Below are 18,981 nucleotides of genomic sequence, written 5' to 3' on the forward strand. Positions count from 1 at the left end.
TGATGGCAGTTGTGAATTTTCTGATGAGCAGCCACCTGTCAAGCCTTCAGCATCTTTCAATGTTGGGTGAATATCTAGTATGTAATTGGCCTTTCTGTTCTTTTTACACACGGCTTGTGTCCTTGTTGGTGTTCAGTGAGCGATTGCGGGGCATCCCACAAACCCCCAAATGCTGCAATATGATTGAGCCTAGAAAACACTGCTGTACACACCTCATATTAAAACCAACACATAGGAATGAGCCTTGATACCTGGAATAAAAGCTAATATGCACTCGTAAACATGGCTGATATGCAAGTGTAGACATGGCTGATATGCAATCGTAAACATGGCTGATATGCACACATAAACTTGGCTGATATGCACATGTAAACATGACTGATATATATGTGTAGCCATACTATGGTGCTTATGGTTTAGATTGTCAAAACTTGGAGGAATGCATTGCAAATGTTCAACGCTATAATCAACTTAGAAACTATCTAAATACCTGTCTAAATTTCAGTTCAAAGAAATAAAAATCACGTTCGTAAGCAATCAGCAAGAAAATGCATACGAATAATGAGTTGAAGATGTGCTAACATGACTGAGGAGAACACAATTCCAATAAACAGTCTACACAACATTCTTGCTGTAATTGGCAACAGCGAGTTATCAACAATAGCCAGTTGGCTTTGTATTGATGTTTCTTGAAAACCATTAGTGAACTAAGGAAAGAACAGAAAACATATTTTATATTGCAGATAGCTAGATACAAGTATGTATACAAGTGCGTATACAAGTATGTATACAAGTGCGTATACAAGTACGTATACAGGTGCGTATACCAGTGCGTATACAAGTACGCATACAAGTACGTATATAAGTGCATATACAAGTGCGTATACAAGTACGCATACAAGTACGTATACAAGTGTGTATACAAATATACAAGAATTACCCTCTTACTGTACTCTTTTGTCACTTACGTTGGTGAACTTTTGAGATTTTCCATGAAAATGCGTGGGCATAGTGTGAACATTGGGCTGGTTTCCACCGTAATCTTTTGATGTGGGTCTATAAAGTGGATGAATCTGTTTCTGCTGGTAGCCTTCGAACCACTCTATCAGCAAACAAATACCAGATATGCAAAAGGACTTACCGATGACGAACTTGATCTGCGGCGAATATATATGCCAATTATAATATTTAGTCCAACATGTTGTTCAAAAAGTTCTAAAGCAAGTTTTTGTTTGCATCTAGTCTAAATATTACGTGCGACTTCCGTGACAAAACCATCCAGGAGAGTCTGCCCACAAGCATTCAGGAGAGTCTGCCCACGAGCATTCAGGGGAGTCTGCCCACGAGCATTCAGGAGAGTCCGCCCACAAGCATTCAGGAGAGTCTGCCCACAAGCATTCAGGAGAGTCTGCTCACAAGCATTCAGGAGAGTGTGCCCACAAGCATTCAGGAGTCTGCCCACGAGCATTCAGGAGAGTCTGCCCACAAGCATTCAGGAGAGTCTGCCCACAAGCATTCAGGAGAATCTGCCCACAAGCATTCAGGAGAGTCTGCCCACAAGCTTGTTCCAGCAGCTATGCTTATCTCAAGATGATTTATTATATTCAGCTTAAGTGCAAATATATATTCAAAAGTTCTACTTTATCTTCTTGTTCAGGGAGTATAATCAGTAGGAACCTAGGCTATGACACAAAACTAAACAAGCTGAAACAAATACCCTCTGCAGACATTATATATATATACTGACAAGACAACATAATTATATAGCTTATGCGGTGGAGCCAAGTTACCTGGATTCTCAAATCGATCAGGAATGTCGAAAGTTCGATAATATTCAGATGTTTTAGAACCTTTCGGAACTCCACCTGGTCCGACCTGCTAACAACAACATGGCATTACAGTCCCACACAACCTCAGATGATAATAAATCAAAAGATGCAATTTTCTAAAATACTTGCCTCCGTTTGTTGATCAGCAGACATTACTAATAGCTCTAACACTCAAATAGTTAGGGTAGGATAACTTCCTCTTCTAAGCTTTCTCCTGAAGTATTTACAAATTCAATGTCATGATATAAAACATGTTAGGACTAAAGACGAGTTGAGCGCAAGAAAAATCTACAGCCGGTAAAATTAGGCACTGTGATACGAGTGATTATTAATATGGAAAGCAGGCATGAAGAAGCAATGTTTTGTAATGTCACGTAGAAACGGATTACATACATAAAGGAGCCAGCTCGAACCCTCAGTGCAAACAAGTTAATTCTAGTGCAGTGCTTTATACGCCATATTAACTGCACGAATCACTATCTAAAAACAACCATTGATGCTAGTCGGTGTCACAATGAGTCAATAACTCCAAAACAAAATATCACAGACAACAAATACATTAAGAGCTGACTAGGAACATTATCAAATCACATTTTACAACTGTGTTTAGAAGACACAATAAAAATTATTGCAATAGTGGCAACTTTTTATTTTAAATAAACTGATAGAAAATACTTTATGCTTTTGCTAGATGGGCTCTAAGGAGAGACGGGCTCTAAGGGTGTCAGACGGGCTCTAAGGGTGTCAGATGGGCTCTAAGGAGAGATGGGCTCTAAGGAGAGATGGGCTCTAAGGAGAGATGGGCTCTAAGGAGAGATGGGCTCTAAGGAGAGATGGGCTCTAAGGAGAGATGGGCTCTAAGGAGAGATGGGCTCTAAGGAGAGATGGGCTCTAAGGAGAGATGGGCTCTAAGGAGAGATGGGCTCTAAGGAGAGATGGGCTCGAGCTAACAAATGAGCGTACAAACTAAGGACAAGCTTTAAATCTATGTTTTACTACGAAATCAAATTCAGACAGAACAATTTAAAATTTTAACCACATCAAACAGCAGAGACTGAAAAAGTCGCAGTATTATTTTTTGTTTGTTCAATATCATAAACTAAATATTTTAAGATGCATTCAGCTTGAATAGCTTCCGGTCTGCACAGTTTGTATATTTATGCTTTTCTCATGTCGTTATATTTAGCCTGTGATCTCATAACTTCCTCTGTTCATAATTTTTCTTCTACATTTTGTAGCATATTTTGTGCTATTGTTTGTGATTGCAGCCAGCCATTTATCATTGTTTTCTCATGCTTTCCCTAGCATGAACCTTTTCATTTTCTAAGGATAGTCATCAGCTTCTCCTTGTTGCTAGTTCAAAACCAGGTTTCTCCTCCAGATGTCAAGATGGCGCGGTCAATAAATGTTCTCTCTTTACTCAGATCTGTTTTACTCACTTTTGTCTTATAAACTTAAGTTAAGGCAAACATATTCCTTAATCACTTCTATGTTAGCGACACTTCTGGTTTGCCTGTCAGTTCATACATGTATTGTAAAATAAAAAACATCTCTTAAATTTTATGTTGTTACTAAAATACGCTCAGTTGTTTTAGTGATAAATCAACATTAACTGTGGTTTCCAACAGAATGCAGTCAAAAACAGTTGCCATCAGCTGCCATCTTTAAGATTGTATTTTAATTTACGAAGTTGATCAGGAGACACAATTGTGTTGATTTGTTAAATAATTGCAGAAAGCTAAAACATTGTGCTAGTGATACTATACTAAACAAACACGGCATGTCAAATTGTCTGTCTGCATCAAGGTGATCAGTTTTCAGATTAACGTGACATATGTAACCTCAATAACGCATAAAAATAATTTGGTTAGCATGAAATGCTGATCCAGATGCGAAATGAAGCTAGGAGAGAGTAGAAAATTCCAAATACTGTTACTGTTGGCAAACAGTCTAATGAACTAGGATACTAGACGTGCTATTATTGAAGGACTAAACTGATCAGCCACCCAGTCTTCAGCACATCATAGTCAGACTCACTATTTCATGTTAGAATCACAGTGCGACTCGTCAGACTTACTCATGGCCTCTGACCTTGAAATATCCACAAAAGGAATAAATTTGTGAGCCAACACCTTATTATGAAAAAAACTATTATACAATAGAAACTATACATCCTCAAATTACTGATTGAGGATGCATATCTCTCTTCTTAAACTAGATATGAAAGTGTCAAAATGGCACATGATAGAATAGTGAAATAGACTGCAGGTCTTTGGACGCTGCATTACAAAGTGTAGCGTACTTAATGGTGCAAGTGAAATGTGTGCGCACCCAGTTGGCATCTCAGTAAACGGCCCCATTAAGACTTGATTAGAATGCACACATATAACTTTTCACCTCATATTAACTACATGATGGCACACCTTTGGCGTGCTATACACATTTTTGATTTTTCAAAAATATATAAAGCTCTGTTGACTGAACAAACAACATACCAGTTTTAATCTTTGCTCCCGTAGGTCAGTCAAAGCCTGTGAGCCAATGTGAGCAATATGACTCACAAGCAGTGATGAAAAATAAACACATTCTCCTAAAGAGCAAGGTAAAGTGATTGATACAACGCGCGGACTGTGAGCAAGCTCTCTTATGTGGTAATTGCCTTTCATATCACAGTAACAAAATTATTCCTGTTGTATGGTAGGCAAATTGTTTTGACTCTGTTATGTCTAAGACAACAAGAATTAAAGCATTCACACAGATACAAGTTGTTAACATTGATCTAGGTTATGTAAAAATTCTGTTGATTTATTACCTCAATATATGTCCTTACTTGGGGTTCCTAGACGCTGTGAGCTAATGTGAACGGAAGGTTAACTTGCTAAGGTATAATTAATGTGTCGACATTCAATGTCACAAAAATATTTTATTTTATAAGTATAAGACGTCACATACACAAATTCTAAGACAACTTTTCTTTAATTGTTGTTGGAGATTTTAATGAACTTTTTTGTGAGTAAAACAATAGTCTTGCGGATTTGTTTATTGAGCTTTGCCTCTTGTCCCAGAAAACAACTTGCAATGGTCTATTTACAATAACAATTTACTAAAACGACTATCTGCATGAAACATGTAGAACTTGCCTAAGAGCTCGCATATCCCTATGTGCAGCTAAGCCACCCTGTACTAACTCATCTACAAGAACTGGAAAGATGTGCAGCGTCAGAGATTTACTTGAGTAGTTTAATTTAGATAACTGGCACCAACAAAAAACAGTACGAAAAGATTGTTTAAAATTTGGAGTACGCCTAACTAAAATTTGCTTCCTTTAGGTGGTACTAGTCACTGCGAGTTTTCTAATAAAATTTTCAAGGCCAAGATATCATTACAAAAACATTCGTGTGAAATTGTTAAAAATTAGAAAACGATATATATTTAGTTTTAATATGTTTTAAAACTATGTAACTTACCAATTTAGAAATTTGACCAAGAATTGAATGCTGCAACTGTGACAAACTTTTGCTGTTGTTTCAGAGAGCCCCGTAATTTAGTTGCATGGAAACTAATAAACAAATAAAGGATGATTGTATTTGTAGTTGGAGCGATATCGAGGCTGCCCGAGTGCGAAATGCTTAATAGATGTTGATGTTTTCATGTCAAGGTCGTAATATAGTAACCAATTAGGGCATTAACGATCTAGCTACTGGAGTATTATCATTAATTTCTCAGAAAAGGAGCGAAAAGTATTTGATTTTACCCGTTTTTCATCATATGAGTATTTGTAAACCGTAGATTACGATACCGTCTGTTTGATTTCATACATAACTGTACAGACAGGACTGCTTTGCTAGTTTTTAACAGATTTGAAGTAAACAATACATGAAAAAGTGCTTATTGTATTGGGATCGGACGTCATTGATGCCCCAATGTCTTGAAACTGCTTCACATGGTCACTCGATATTATTTTGACATTTGGAAATCAAAACCAGAAACTAGTATGAAACATAGAGTATTTAATGCAGATATTATATATATGCCTGTTGTTCTGTAACTGTAATATAATTTTTTATGAACTTTTGAAACAATCCATTACAAAAAAATAAGTTAGTTATATCGGCAAGCTCAGCAATCAATGCAAAGAGTTCTGGTCTGTGTTTTGAGAATAACCATGAACGGCGGTTTATGATAAAAAGAATTTAATTTTTAGATTTGGCTCAAAAGTTTAGTTAATGGAATTTTTTTTAAAATATATTTTTGTTGACTTGTCGGCGAACAAAGGTTTTTATTCAAAAAATAATTGTGTTCTTTTTATACTCTACTGAATAATCACATTTACATCTAAGCTGCATTATAGTGATATATGAACAAATTTACTAAGGCTTGACGAAAGGAAATACATAAAAAGAGCTCACTTGGGTCAAGATTACTAATGTTGTTGGTGTTCGATAAAAGAAAGACTTCTTTTTAACATATATGCTGTTACATGTTCCTTTGGCACCAATTTGTGTATTATGTGATATTTTTAATTTTGTTGTAAACAATCCCACCACAATTTTCACTTTACCATCAATTATTTTATTTAAAAAGTTGACATCAGCAGTCCCCCATCGATCTTGTAGAAGAGGTCAGCATCGCTGGGACATGATGTCACTTATCTCCGAGTATTTCGAGAGAGTATACGTTCAGCAGAAAGTATTTTTATTTACACTTTCTAGTTTAGCGATGTTTTTAATGAGGTTTTTAACGCATCTGTCCTATAGCTGTTTATTGTCATGTGCTGAGTAGCGCTTGTCTGCGATATACCTGGCTAGACTACGCTCAAGCGTTGAACTTTTGTAAAACAGCTCACACAGGCCTAGGAAATCGCTGCTCATCTTTGTCAGGCATGTCAAGTACAGTATTTTAGCCATGTTTGATACAGCCTATACTTTACACTTCCAGTTTTTTACAGCGTTCTTTCTCATTGTCTGCTCTTAGGGTAAAAATTCTAAACTGGTTCCATTAACCTCAATGTGATTGAATTTTTTAAAGAATTGAATAATTCTTGCAGGATAATTTTAATATTTATAAGTTCACCTCCAGTTTTATATTTATTATATTCTATATATTATATTTATATATTATATTATATCCGACAAGTGCATGAGAAATCGTTTGAGATACATTACTGGCAAATATCCAAGCATTGCTCAAGTGTTGATAGCGACTACAGTAAAATCACTTCACCTGATTTATTCTCTTTATCATGCGCATATATTTATTTCAACTATTAATACGATATGAATGATGGGATCGATAATACCATTTTTGAAAGTAAGGACTATAAGCAATAAGTAACTTCCTCTGATGAGTCATAATATTCCAAAGTATGAGCTATCAGTCTACACAAGTACGAATTTGGCGCACGGCTACTTGTGGTCAAGCTTTACTAACGTAGCAATTGCAGCAGATAATCGCACTGAGCATTAAATTGAAATCAATCAAAATGAATTGCAATTACAGTAAATTTTTGCCTGGATATGTAGTTGCCTTAGCAGTGGTAGCAGCAGTAAGCGTATCACAATCATGCAGTATATTGCCTTGCGTACTTTTACTACTGCACAGTACACGGTATACACACAGTACAACTACTTTCTAGTGTGCAGTACACAGTATACATACAGTACAACTACTTTGCAGTGCGCAATATACACACATTACAACTACTTTCCAGTGCGCAGTGCACAGTATACACACAGTACAAATACTTTCTAGTGCGCAGTACACAGTATACACACAGTACAACTACTTTCCAGTACACAGTATACACACAGTACAACTACTTTCTAGTGCGCAGTAAGCGGTATTGGGGCAGTGGCGGTATTGCCTACTGTACAGTGTGCGGTGCTGTATGCAGTGCGAGTGTTGCCAATGCGAATTTCACAGTGCTAGACACGGTAGGAACTTGTGCATTACAATGTACATACATGCATATCACATTTTTGTGACAACTCATCACAAAATGAAGTATAGAGTTGACTGAGTTGACCTTGACATAACCGCAACACAATTGCAAGATGTAAATGATGCTTAAACTTGAGTATGAATGAGCAAACAAATTGATCAACACAACAGCAGATCAACACATGTCAGTTGACACATATGCATATGCAGTACTCATGCACTTTCAAGTTTTGATGAATTTTTATTTACAATGTGCATGAATTACTGGGTATCAGGTAATATGTCATGGAAGTAAATGCGTGGTAACTCGTAGTGAGCAGTTTGCAGTAGGAGTACAGTTGCATGTTTACAGCTGCGCTTTAGAATGTTGTAATACACTACAAAATTACTGCGGACTGCAATGATGCAGTGTGCAACATGTCACAACCATGATATAACCACTTGGTGATTGGTTAATGTGCCATCAATTACTGTTATGTATGAATGAAAATGTGTGGGAATGGGGGAATGTAGCCCGTCTTGACAAACTTGTTTTTGCGGAGTTGTCGAGCGGAGCGAGCAAAACAACAGCTTGTCACAATACGCACTGCACCTGCTGCATCAGCTGCACTGAAAGGGAGTTGTTCTCTTCTGTCTATGCGATTTGGTTGCGATGTTATGTCAGTCGCTCTATTGGTAATCAATGGATTTAACCAAAAATATGTGTAGACAAAAATAAGATAAAAACGTTTAACCAGGGATCAGTCTCTGCGGTAAACTTTAGTACAGTGCACCCTCGCGTTACGATGTTGATCCTTTCTAAGGTTGGCATCGTATAGTGAAAAAATCGTATGTAGGGGTATATAAACCATGGTAATTATACAATGCAAAAAAATGGTAAAAATCATCCAAAATTTTATAAAAATGCTGTACATATTGAAAATTAGTAACAAAATAGTATATTAACTTTAGTAACTATAATTACCTACAGTAGCTGCATTGTATTAAGTGCACCTTAGGATTATGATCTGCATAACTGTAAAATGCAACATCATGTGTGTACGAAATGCAGAACGCACGGTAAAGAGTTCTTACTATCAAGACGTACGTACAACATAAGCTTTTAATTCACTTCAAAAATGTTTAGCTTACTAAACACACATTCGAAGCTAATTAAAGCTGAGTTTTAATATGAATTTTTAACTATTTCACTAAATTTTAACTTTTCATCACTAAAATCTTTTCGCTTCCCTGCTTTTACTATAGCCTTTAGCGAGTCTGGTTAAAACCTATTTAAACCTAACTTGACCAGAAAAGCCGTGCATTGCAATTCTCAAAAGCGGCCTCTCGTACACTTGACCATGTAATGGCCATCAAAAAATGAAATTTTATTTACTATACAGTAGTGTACTCAGATACCTTTGGAGTAACGTGACTTGAGCTGTTGATCTAGTTTATTATTTTTGGGTCGTGAAAAACAGAAGTTGCCAGGAAGACACAACTTTGCTGCTGGTACAGAGAGTGCTCGAAGAAAATGAGCTAACCTAGTGCGGATTATCACTTATTGAGGATGACGCTTGCTCGTGCACTGTGAATGCTGGTGCAGTGCAGAAAGCTAGCTAACATTTGTAAAAGGATTCAGAGAAGGTTGTAAAGTAGTTTGTCTTGAATGAAATGTTCACATAAATCAATGTGACCATACATACGGATGTTTGTATGTATTTATACCCTAAAGGGCATGGTTTTAGCAAATTCTAGAAAGAAGTATGGATGCGTCAACTATCTTAGGTAGCTAGTTATATATGAGTTACATACATACAATGATTAGTATTTACGTAGCAAAAAACAGGCCCATCTGCAAAGACATGGTTAAACAAGAAAATAAAACAAAATGAATTAAATAAAAAACATAAAATGTATTGAATAAAGCACGAAAAACATGCCACACAAAGAAAATAAATGATGATATGCATTGTACAGTATTGTTTTTTTGTACCAGTTCACATCAGTAAATTAACACTTAACACTTGTCTGCCGATGTAGGTTGTTCTGTCGCTTCTACATCCCGTGTATTGCTTTCAACTCCTTCAAGTCGTCAGTCGTAAGCTCCTCCTTGTGCTTGCTTTAATGGATTTCTTATTTTTAATAATTGCAATTGTTGATTGGTTGCGACCATATTACTTGGCAATATTAACAATACAGGCGTCTTCTTCCTATTTATTTATGACCTCAAACTCTGTTGTCATGGAAAACATTTTTTCTCGGTCCTGTAAAGGGATTATATTGCTAAAAATGAATACTCGCTTTCGATTATGTCCTTTTCACAAAATTTCCCACGTGGAACGCTGACCTGAGAGAAGTCGGTCATCGTGTCTCTTCTAAACGTTGTGAAAATGTTTTCGGCAAACCGCATTTCGGCATCTTTGTTATTTCGACGTGCGCTATGAGCACACTGACCGCCAAATTTTAACTCGGGCGAAACTTTTCTCGATTTCTTATGGTGAAATAAAATTCGTATAGCAAGGTGAAGATCTAACAGTGTTCAACTTCATAAAGTGAAAAAATCGTATATCAGGGTAATCGTATCTCGAGGGTGCACTGTAGAACTTGAGACTTAGGCAACAACAGCAACCAAACATGTTGTTATTTGTGCGCTCAGTAAGTTTTATTTGTATTTTTGTATCAGTCAGTTTTATTTGTTCTCATTGATTTTAATTAATTTTATTCTTAAGTTTACTAAAATTTACAGCAGAGACTGGTCTCTGGTTAAACGGTTTTATTTTATTTTTTTCTACACAAATTTTAAGGCTAAATCTGTTATGATTACCAATGATTACCAACCGCATAGACGGAAGAGAACAACTCCCTTTCAGCGCAGCTGATGCATCAGGTGCAGTGCGTATTGTGACAAACTGTTGTTTTGCTCGCTCCATTCGACGGGGGACATCTCCGCAAAAACAACAGTTTGTCAAGTCAGGCTAGGGTGAATGCTGAGCGCATATGTAAAGTGGTTTTCTACAGCACACCAATATGGTATGTCACAATTATAGTAAATCTGTCATGGGGCGGCATCCATTATTACAGGCCATACTTAGCAGGTTGCTTTAATAAGTGCTCAATTTGTAGGTTGTAGTCATGTCGCAGGTGAACATAAGCAATGTGGTAGTTCTTGATAACCCGTCCCCCTTTAACAACCCTTTCCAGTTTGAGATTACATTTGAATGCTTGGAGCATCTGAATGATGGTGAGTTATACACAGCTTATAGAGTTATACATAGAGTTATACACAGCTTATGTAAGATACAGTAACATCTGTTCAATATTCTAATCAGATCTGAAACAAAGAAAACACGAGTTGTTTTAGTAAACAGCTTCTTGTTTGCTCCACATTATTCTGCGGTCATGCTGAGTAGCTGGTCATGCTGAGTGACTGGCTTTTCCAGTGCTCAATCATTGGATAAGTTTTTGATCTCGTAATGGCAGAGACAGTCCATAAATGGTTGCCGACTAGACTTGAATAACAACAGAAATATCTGCTCAGAGACAGTCTTTCGTTTATGCTGTTCTGCCCTTTCATCTAACACTTACTCTTCCAACTCAATACCCATGAGTTACCAACACTACTCTGGATTTTTCACTCTTCTGCTTTACGTTAGCCGTCTAGACTTGAGTCACTTCCTTTTAACTGTCTGGTGATAATTTCCCACAAAATCTTTTAAAATGCTTATTCATATCCAGTTTTCTAAAGAGCTCAATGGCAGCTGTGTTATTTGCAGACTTAGAGTGGAAGATTATATATGTGAGCTCAGCAGAAAGTGAAGATCAAGATCAAGTTTTAGACTCAGTCCTAGTAGGACCAGTACCTCCAGGAAAGCACATGTTTGTCTTTCAGGTTAATATCACCTCCTTGTTACTCATCCGCTTTGTTTGCCACTCATACGAGCCTGAATGCTAAATAAAATGAATTACTGTCTAGGCTCCTGCCCCAGACATAGACAAGATACCCATTGCTGATGCAGTTGGAGTAACAGTGGTGCTTCTCACCTGCTCCTATCGTTCAAGAGAATTCATCAGAGTTGGCTACTATGTGAACAATGACTACACAGACCCTGAGATGAAAGAGAATCCACCATCAGTTCCCGATTATACCCAGGTTGCTACATCAATACATTCTCGCTATCGCTCTTACCATGTTCTAGCTTGGTAGTTTTGGATAGCAGGTGCTATAACTGTTGCTTGTAATATACAGCTACATATATTGCAGGTAAATATATCGTAGTGTTCGAACAAGTGTCTATTGATTTTGTAGTTGCAAAGAAATGTACTCGCTACTGCTCCACGCGTCACCAAGTTTCCAATCGATTGGGGAGACGGACTCAACAATGAGATGGAGACTGATAACCAAGAGGTGAGAAATGAGATGACAGAATCGAACCAGCTGGCACCCCCTGAGGCACCCTCCAACACGCATACTGACTTTAGCAAGCAGCCTTTGGCCCTTGGCCATGACAGCAACAGTCTTAACTTGTCTGAGCCGATGGCTAGCTGACTACCTGCATATTCTTTAATTATTCTTTCCTTTATGATATAAAAGTATTCTCATACATTGTCTACTTATATTTCTTATTTCCGGCTCATACATGTATATACAGTGTTCATAAGTTGATAAGTAGGAGTCCTAGGTAAGTAAATGTCTCTACATACATGGCCATGACAATCATGTTAGAAACAACAAAAAGCACATTTCCAGAGATTGTCAATACGAAGCTGGCAATGCCATGCTGGATCGATACCTTGGACCAATTTGTGTGAGCTATAGATGGGATTGTGTTGGGATAAATGACTAATTGTCCCTACATCTCAAACCTATACAGCTGATATGACTTGTGCAGTGACTGAGCTCAGCAAATACGCACCGAGTATAAATATATATATATCTTTAATTATAAATAGCTATTTGTATCACATGACTTGAGAAGTGGTGAGAGCTGGGTGAGATGAAGCTGTCATCCGCCGGCCATGTGCCCGCTGTAGTAGCCAATCGTAGTGTTTATTGACTGGATAGCTGCGACGAGTTTCTTCAGAGCAGGCTAAAAGTAATGAGAAAAAGAATATAGTAATATTGACTATGTAAATGGAGGCTCCTACCGACCCAACGCACACGTTTAACAATGCATGGCTCACATTTAGGCAGTTTCCAACTACGTATATTTCAAGAGTAACTTAGGTAAAAGAGGGGAGGTCGGAACTACTATCGGTTTTATGAAAGGATTATTTGCATCTATAGTAGTTGCAATGCAAGAAAATGTGAGTTTACAGTACAGGCAAGAGCCCATGAAGACATGGTGACCCTGATAAGAAAAACTAACAGGGTATGCGACCCGATGTGCGACTGCTGACGTGACAATCAGATATGAGAGTGAGTTTGCCAGCAACTATAAAAGCTATGATGGGCAAGTGCCTCTGCAGACATGAAAACCAAATACCATAGCAAAAAATGCATGTGCAGCGTAAGGGGTTGGGTGGAAGCGCCTATATTGATGTGCAACCAGATATAACGAAGTGCGTATGCGGCCATAGCGGTGAGATGGGAGCCTGTGCAAACATAGGATGCACTGTACAGGTACTGGATCCAGATATGACAAAATGCCTATGAAAGCATAGCAGCATGATAAAAGGACAGGTGTGTAAGGGTATAATAACATGATAAAAGGGCAGGTGTGTAAAGGTATAATAACACGATAAAAGGGAAGGTGTGTAAAGGTATAACAACATGATAAAAGGGAAGGTGTGTAAAGGTATAATAACATGATAGAAGGGAAGGTGTGTAAAGGTATAATAACATGATAAAAGGGCAGGTGTGTAAAGGTATGATAACATGATAAAAGGGCAGGTGTGTAAGGGTATAACAACATGATAAAAGGGAAGGTATGTAAAGGTATAATAACATGATAAAAGGGCAAGTGTGTAAAGGTATAACAACATGATAAAAGGGAAGGTATGTAAAGGTATAACAACCTGTGTAATGCTTTTGCTCTGCAGCTGTTTTATATGACAGAAGCAGATCTTGTGGATGGTGCTTAGCTCTCTGGCCACATCGTCCGTATCCACTCTGCTCTTCTCTTGTTCACTAATCTCTCTTACATCCTAGAAAATGCCGAGATAACAAACAAGTTATTTTTCACAAACTAACATAACAGTCAGTAAATTGAAAGTTACTGCTTGTGAATTTAGCAAAAAGATCACTTAAACCAAGAAAATGATGACAAAATAAGATGCTAACTTCATCCAACGTAAATAAATTGGCTAGTAACGATACCTTATTGCGTTCCTGTAAACATGTTACTATGGAATACCATCAAAATTACGATTGCTAGCTAAGAGGAGTCTGTTGCCAGTTAAATGTTAGCAGGCTGGTAAATTGGTTGATAGATGAATCATATAACACTTGTATTTGTTCTCACATGAATAGTATAACATATGCACTTGCGCATAGATGACTAGTATAACATGCACTTGTGTGTCGATGTGTAATATAACATATGTACTTATATGTAAATAAATAGTATAACATATGTACTTGTGTGTAGATGTATAGTATAACATATGTACTTGTGTGTAGATGAATAGTATAACATATGTACTTGTGTGTAGATGTATAGTACAACATATGTACTTGTGTGTAGATGTATAGTATAACATATGTACTTGTGTGTAGATGAATAGTATAACATATGTACTTGTGTGTAGATGTATAGTATAACATATGTACTTGTGTGTAGATGTATAGTATAACATTTGTACTTGTGTGTAGATGAATAGTATAACATATGTACTTGTGTGTAGATGTATAGTATAACATTTGTACTTGTGTGTAGATGAATAGTATAACATATGTACTTGTGTGTAATGATCACTACAGTTACTTACTGCTAACTCATTTAGAAAGGTCACCATCCGATTTTTATTGTCTACAATAAATGGCCCCACAGCCTCCATATATAGCTCCTTCGTGCCAACCTCGACAAGGTTGGCCAAGTTGATGAGTGATTTGGCGACTAGCTTGAGAGTTCTCGTGGCCGATTCGGCTGGAGGCTCAACCACCAGATTATAACTGCGTGGATTTACGAGTGCCGGACAAAGGAGCCTTAGAAATATGAAACCACTGACTACTCTTGGTTTGACTATTTCATTGTCCGGCCATTGCTTGGATACAGTACGTTGAAGACAACCGCAGATATCTCTCAGCACTCTGCAAGAAGTTGATCCTTTTATTGCGTGTTTATCTACTAGTATAAGTATAATATACTATGAGACTTACTAGTAGTAAATAATAACACTCACTCTGTACTGATATTCATCAGACTTACTGGTAGTATATAATAACACTCACTCTGTACTGATATTCATCAGACTTACTAGTAATATATAATAACACTCACTCTGTACTGATATTCATCAGACTTACTAGTAGTATATAATAACACTCGCTCTGTACTGATATTCATCAGACTTACTAGTAGTATATAATAACACTCACTCTGTACTGATATTCATCAGACTTACTAGTAGTATATAATAACACTCACTCTGTACTGATATTCATCAGACTTACTAGTAGTATATAATAACACTCACTCTGTACTGATATTCATCAGACTTACTAGTAGTATATAATAACACTCACTCTGTACTGATATTCATCAGACTTACTAGTGACATATAATAACACTCACTCTGTACTGATATTCATCAGACTTACTAGTGGCATATAATAACACTCACTCTGTACTGATATTCATCAGACTTACTAGTGGCATATAATAACACTCACTCTGTACTGATATTCATCAGACTTACTAGTGGCATATAATAACACTCACTCTGTACTGATATTCATCAGACTTACTAGTGGCATATAATAACACTCACTCTGTACTGATATTCATCAGACTTACTAGTAGTATATAATAACACTCACTCTGTACTGATATTCATCAGACTTACTAGTAATATATAATAACACTCACTCTGTACTGATATTCATCAGACTTACTAGTAGTATATAATAACACTGACTCTGTACTGATATTCATCAGACTTACTAGTAGTATATAATAACACTCGCTCTGTACTGATATTCATCAGACTTACTAGTAGTATATAATAACACTCACTCTGTACTGATATTCATCAGACTTACTAGTAGTATATAATAACACTCACTCTGTACTGATATTCATCAGACTTACTAGTAGTATATAATAACACTCACTCTGTACTGATATTCATCAGACTTACTAGTGACATATAATAACACTCACTCTGTACTGATATTCATCAGACTTACTAGTGGCATATAATAACACTCACTCTGTACTGATATTCATCAGACTTACTAGTGGCATATAATAACACTCACTCTGGACAGCTATTTTTAGCATTAATAATAGTCACAAGCAACTCTCCAAGCAGCTGCATCAGCATGTACTTGTTTGCTTCCAGACCAGCAGGGTTGTCCATAATGTTGGGGTCGAGCTGAAATAGATAGCATCTGTACTAGATACTGGATCATACATAGCATCTGTATCAAATACTGGATCATACAAAGCATCTGTACTAGATACTGGATCATACATAGCATCTGTACTAGATACTGGATCATACATAGCATCTGTACCATATACTGGATCATACATAGCATCTGTGCTAGATACTGGATCATACATAGCATCTGTACTAGATACTGGATCATACATAGCATCTGTACCATATACTGGATCATACATAGCATCTGTACCATATACTGGATCATACATAGCATCTGTACTAGATACTGGATCATACATAGCATCTGTACCAGATACTGGATCATACATAGCATCTGTACCTGATACTGGATCATACATGGCATCTGTACCAGATACTGGATCATACATAGCATCTGTACTAGATACTGGATCATACATAGCATCTGTACCATATACTGGATCATACATAGCATCTGTGCTAGATACTGGATCATACATAGCATCTGTACTAGATACTGGATCATACATAGCATCTGTACCATATACTGGATCATACATAGCATCTGTACCATATACTGGATCATACATAGCATCTGTACTAGATACTGGATCATACATAGCATCTGTACCAGATACTGGATCATACAGAGCATCTGTACTAGATACTGGATCATACATGGCATCTGTACCAGATACTGGATCATACATAGCATCTGTACCATATACTGGATCATACATAGCATCTGTACTAGATACTGGATCATACATAGCATCTGTACTAGATACTGGATCATACATAGCATCTGTACCATATACTGGATCATACATAGCATCTGTATCAGATACTGGATCATACATAGCATCTGTACCATATACTGGATCATACATAGCATCTGTACCAGATACTGGATCATACATAGCATCTGTACCATATACTGGATCATACATAGCATCTGTACTAGATACTGGATCATACATAGCATCTGTACTAGATACTGGATCATACATAGCATCTGTACCAGATACTGGATCATACATAGCATCTGTACCAGATACTGGATCATACATAGTATCTGTACTAGATACTGGATCATACATAGCATCTGTACCAGATACTTGATCATACATAGCATCTGTACCAGATACTGGATCATACAAAGCATCTGTATTAGATACTGGATCATACATAGCATCTGTACCTGATACTGGATCATACCAAAGAAGGTGTATCTAATGTAAACAAAGGCAGGTGCTTACATTCTTACCCAGAGAACAGTGATAAAACCGGATAGACACATTCTAACAGTAAACAGCTTCTTCTCTCAATCAGGCATCACAGCTCTGCATGATCAGTGGGACTACATACATACATACATACATACATACATACATACATACATACATACATACATACATACATACGTACCCACGTACATGTAAACTTATCAAACCTTATTGTAAAATAATCTGAATACATACTATAGAATGCATAGAGATGTCTACAACTAGACAGTATATACCTCTATTTTGATATTTTCAACTGTAATTCTCTGAACAGTCTTCTGGAGCGCTTCTCGTACAAAATCACCAGCTGTGAGTTTCATGTATTGGTCCATGAGTGTGGTAGCAAGAGATGTACTGCGGAAGAGGGTCGCGGCATTCTCTGTGGAAGAGAATATAATGAGGTTAGAGCTAAGGGATTGCGCTACAGAATTAAAGTGAGGACGCAACTCCTGATGCAAGGAACAGCATGAAGAGTGATACTGCGAAAATATCATATACAGCACACCCTCAGGATTCGATTTCAATTCGTTCCAGGGTTGGCATCGTATGGTGAAAAAATCGTATGCAGGGGTATAGAAACTGTAGTAATTATATAATGCAAACACCTCCTGGTAAAAATCCTCAAAATTTTATCCAAGTGCTGCACATATTAAAAATTAGTAACAAAATAGTATGTTGACCTTGGCGACTATAGCTACTTGCAGTAACTTGAGTATATTTAGTGTGTTTAGTGGTTATGATCGGCATTGAAATGTAACATTGCAATGTGCTATGTGCAGTAGAAGTTTTGAGAGTTTTTATTTTCAAGACAGACGTACATATAACATAACCTTTAAGTTCACTTCAAATAAGTTTAGCTTATTAAATACACACTTAAAGCTGTTTTAATTTGTATTTTTAACTATCTTACAGAATTTCAACTTTTTATCACTGAAGTTTTATTACTTATTAGTTTCTGGTTTCGTTTCTAATATAATTTTGGCGGATTTCATTCGAACCCTTTTCAAAGTATTTCAGCAAGAATAACGGCCCGAACAACGCTGTATTTGTAATGAAGAGGATTTTGTAAGCAGGTTGACAGAAGTTGTCTGACCGCTAATCTTTTGTTTAAAGGGATTGCAACTCCAACTACGCTTCTGATTTACAAGGGAAAATATCATTAAATGAAACACGAGGAATGCTGAACTGAAAAAAATCAGTCATCGTGTCTCTTTCGGGTGTTGTGAAAATGTCTTCGGCGAACTGCATTTCGGAGCCTATGTTATTTTGACGTACGTAATAAGCACCACCGACTGCCAAATTTGAACTAGGGCGAACAGTTTGTTGAATTAGTATGGTGAAACAAGATTTGTATGGTGAGGTGAGAAAATCATCATGTTTCACTTCGTAAGGTGAAAAAATCGTATATCAAGGTAATC

General features: G+C 37.0%; 3 protein-coding genes across 4 annotated transcripts in view; 1 reads left to right on the top strand and 2 right to left on the bottom strand.

Annotated features, from left to right (window-relative positions):
• Nucleotides 1–36: 36 nt before the first annotated feature.
• On the bottom strand, nt 37–5,416 carry LOC137391944 (piercer of microtubule wall 1 protein-like). Of its 2 annotated transcripts, XM_068078509.1 has the most exons (6): nt 5,297–5,330; nt 3,867–3,920; nt 1,959–2,043; nt 1,791–1,875; nt 969–1,102; nt 37–172 (listed from the first exon to the last, which is right to left on the bottom strand). In XM_068078509.1, exons 3-6 carry the CDS (start codon nt 1,980–1,982, stop codon nt 104–106), a joined length of 312 nt encoding a protein of 103 aa, XP_067934610.1. In that variant the 5' UTR covers nt 1,983–2,043; nt 3,867–3,920; nt 5,297–5,330; the 3' UTR covers nt 37–103. The 2 variants fall into 2 exon arrangements, with proteins under 2 accessions (XP_067934610.1, XP_067934609.1); XM_068078508.1 differs by lacking the exon at nt 3,867–3,920 and having other exon boundaries at nt 5,297–5,416.
• A 122-nt stretch (nt 5,417–5,538) lies between these two features.
• On the top strand, nt 5,539–12,357 carry LOC137391942 (histone chaperone asf1b-B-like). The gene is made up of 5 exons (XM_068078506.1): nt 5,539–5,601; nt 10,875–10,992; nt 11,525–11,640; nt 11,725–11,901; nt 12,058–12,357. Exons 2-5 carry the CDS (start codon nt 10,884–10,886, stop codon nt 12,295–12,297), a joined length of 642 nt encoding a protein of 213 aa, XP_067934607.1. The 5' UTR covers nt 5,539–5,601; nt 10,875–10,883; the 3' UTR covers nt 12,298–12,357.
• LOC137391940 (ras GTPase-activating protein 1-like) overlaps nt 12,345–18,981 on the bottom strand; it is a 45,768-nt gene continuing 39,131 nt past the window's right edge. The window contains exons 14-18 of the mRNA XM_068078504.1: nt 17,800–17,942; nt 16,171–16,286; nt 14,679–15,000; nt 13,767–13,895; nt 12,345–12,838 (exon numbers count right to left, since the gene is read on the bottom strand). Of these exons, the coding sequence (XP_067934605.1) occupies nt 12,755–12,838; nt 13,767–13,895; nt 14,679–15,000; nt 16,171–16,286; nt 17,800–17,942 (794 nt within the window). The 3' untranslated portion in view covers nt 12,345–12,754. The remainder of the gene's footprint in view (nt 12,839–13,766; nt 13,896–14,678; nt 15,001–16,170; nt 16,287–17,799; nt 17,943–18,981) is intronic.

The sequence above is a fragment of the Watersipora subatra genome, chromosome 3, assembly GCF_963576615.1.
Source record: "Watersipora subatra chromosome 3, tzWatSuba1.1, whole genome shotgun sequence".
NCBI classification, from domain to species: Eukaryota; Metazoa; Bryozoa; class Gymnolaemata; order Cheilostomatida; family Watersiporidae; genus Watersipora; species Watersipora subatra.

What these genes read in the sequence shown, in the direction of transcription:
- LOC137391944 (XM_068078508.1), bottom strand. Translation starts at nt 1,982, where the DNA reads ATGTCTGCTGATCAACAAACGGAG. An exon ending in CTGCTGATCAACAAACGGAG is followed by an intron (nt 1,876 to 1,958) that starts GCAAGTATTTTA and finishes TGTTGTTAGCAG; the next exon opens with GTCGGACCAGGTGGAGTTCC. An exon ending in AATCTCAAAAGTTCACCAAC is followed by an intron (nt 173 to 968) that starts GTAAGTGACAAA and finishes ATCATATTGCAG; the next exon opens with CATTTGGGGGTTTGTGGGAT.
- LOC137391942 (XM_068078506.1), top strand. Translation starts at nt 10,884, where the DNA reads ATGTCGCAGGTGAACATAAGCAATGTGGTAGTTCTTGATAACCCGTCC. An exon ending in AGCACATGTTTGTCTTTCAG is followed by an intron (nt 11,641 to 11,724) that starts GTTAATATCACC and finishes ATTACTGTCTAG; the next exon opens with GCTCCTGCCCCAGACATAGA. An exon ending in CAGTTCCCGATTATACCCAG is followed by an intron (nt 11,902 to 12,057) that starts GTTGCTACATCA and finishes TTGATTTTGTAG; the next exon opens with TTGCAAAGAAATGTACTCGC.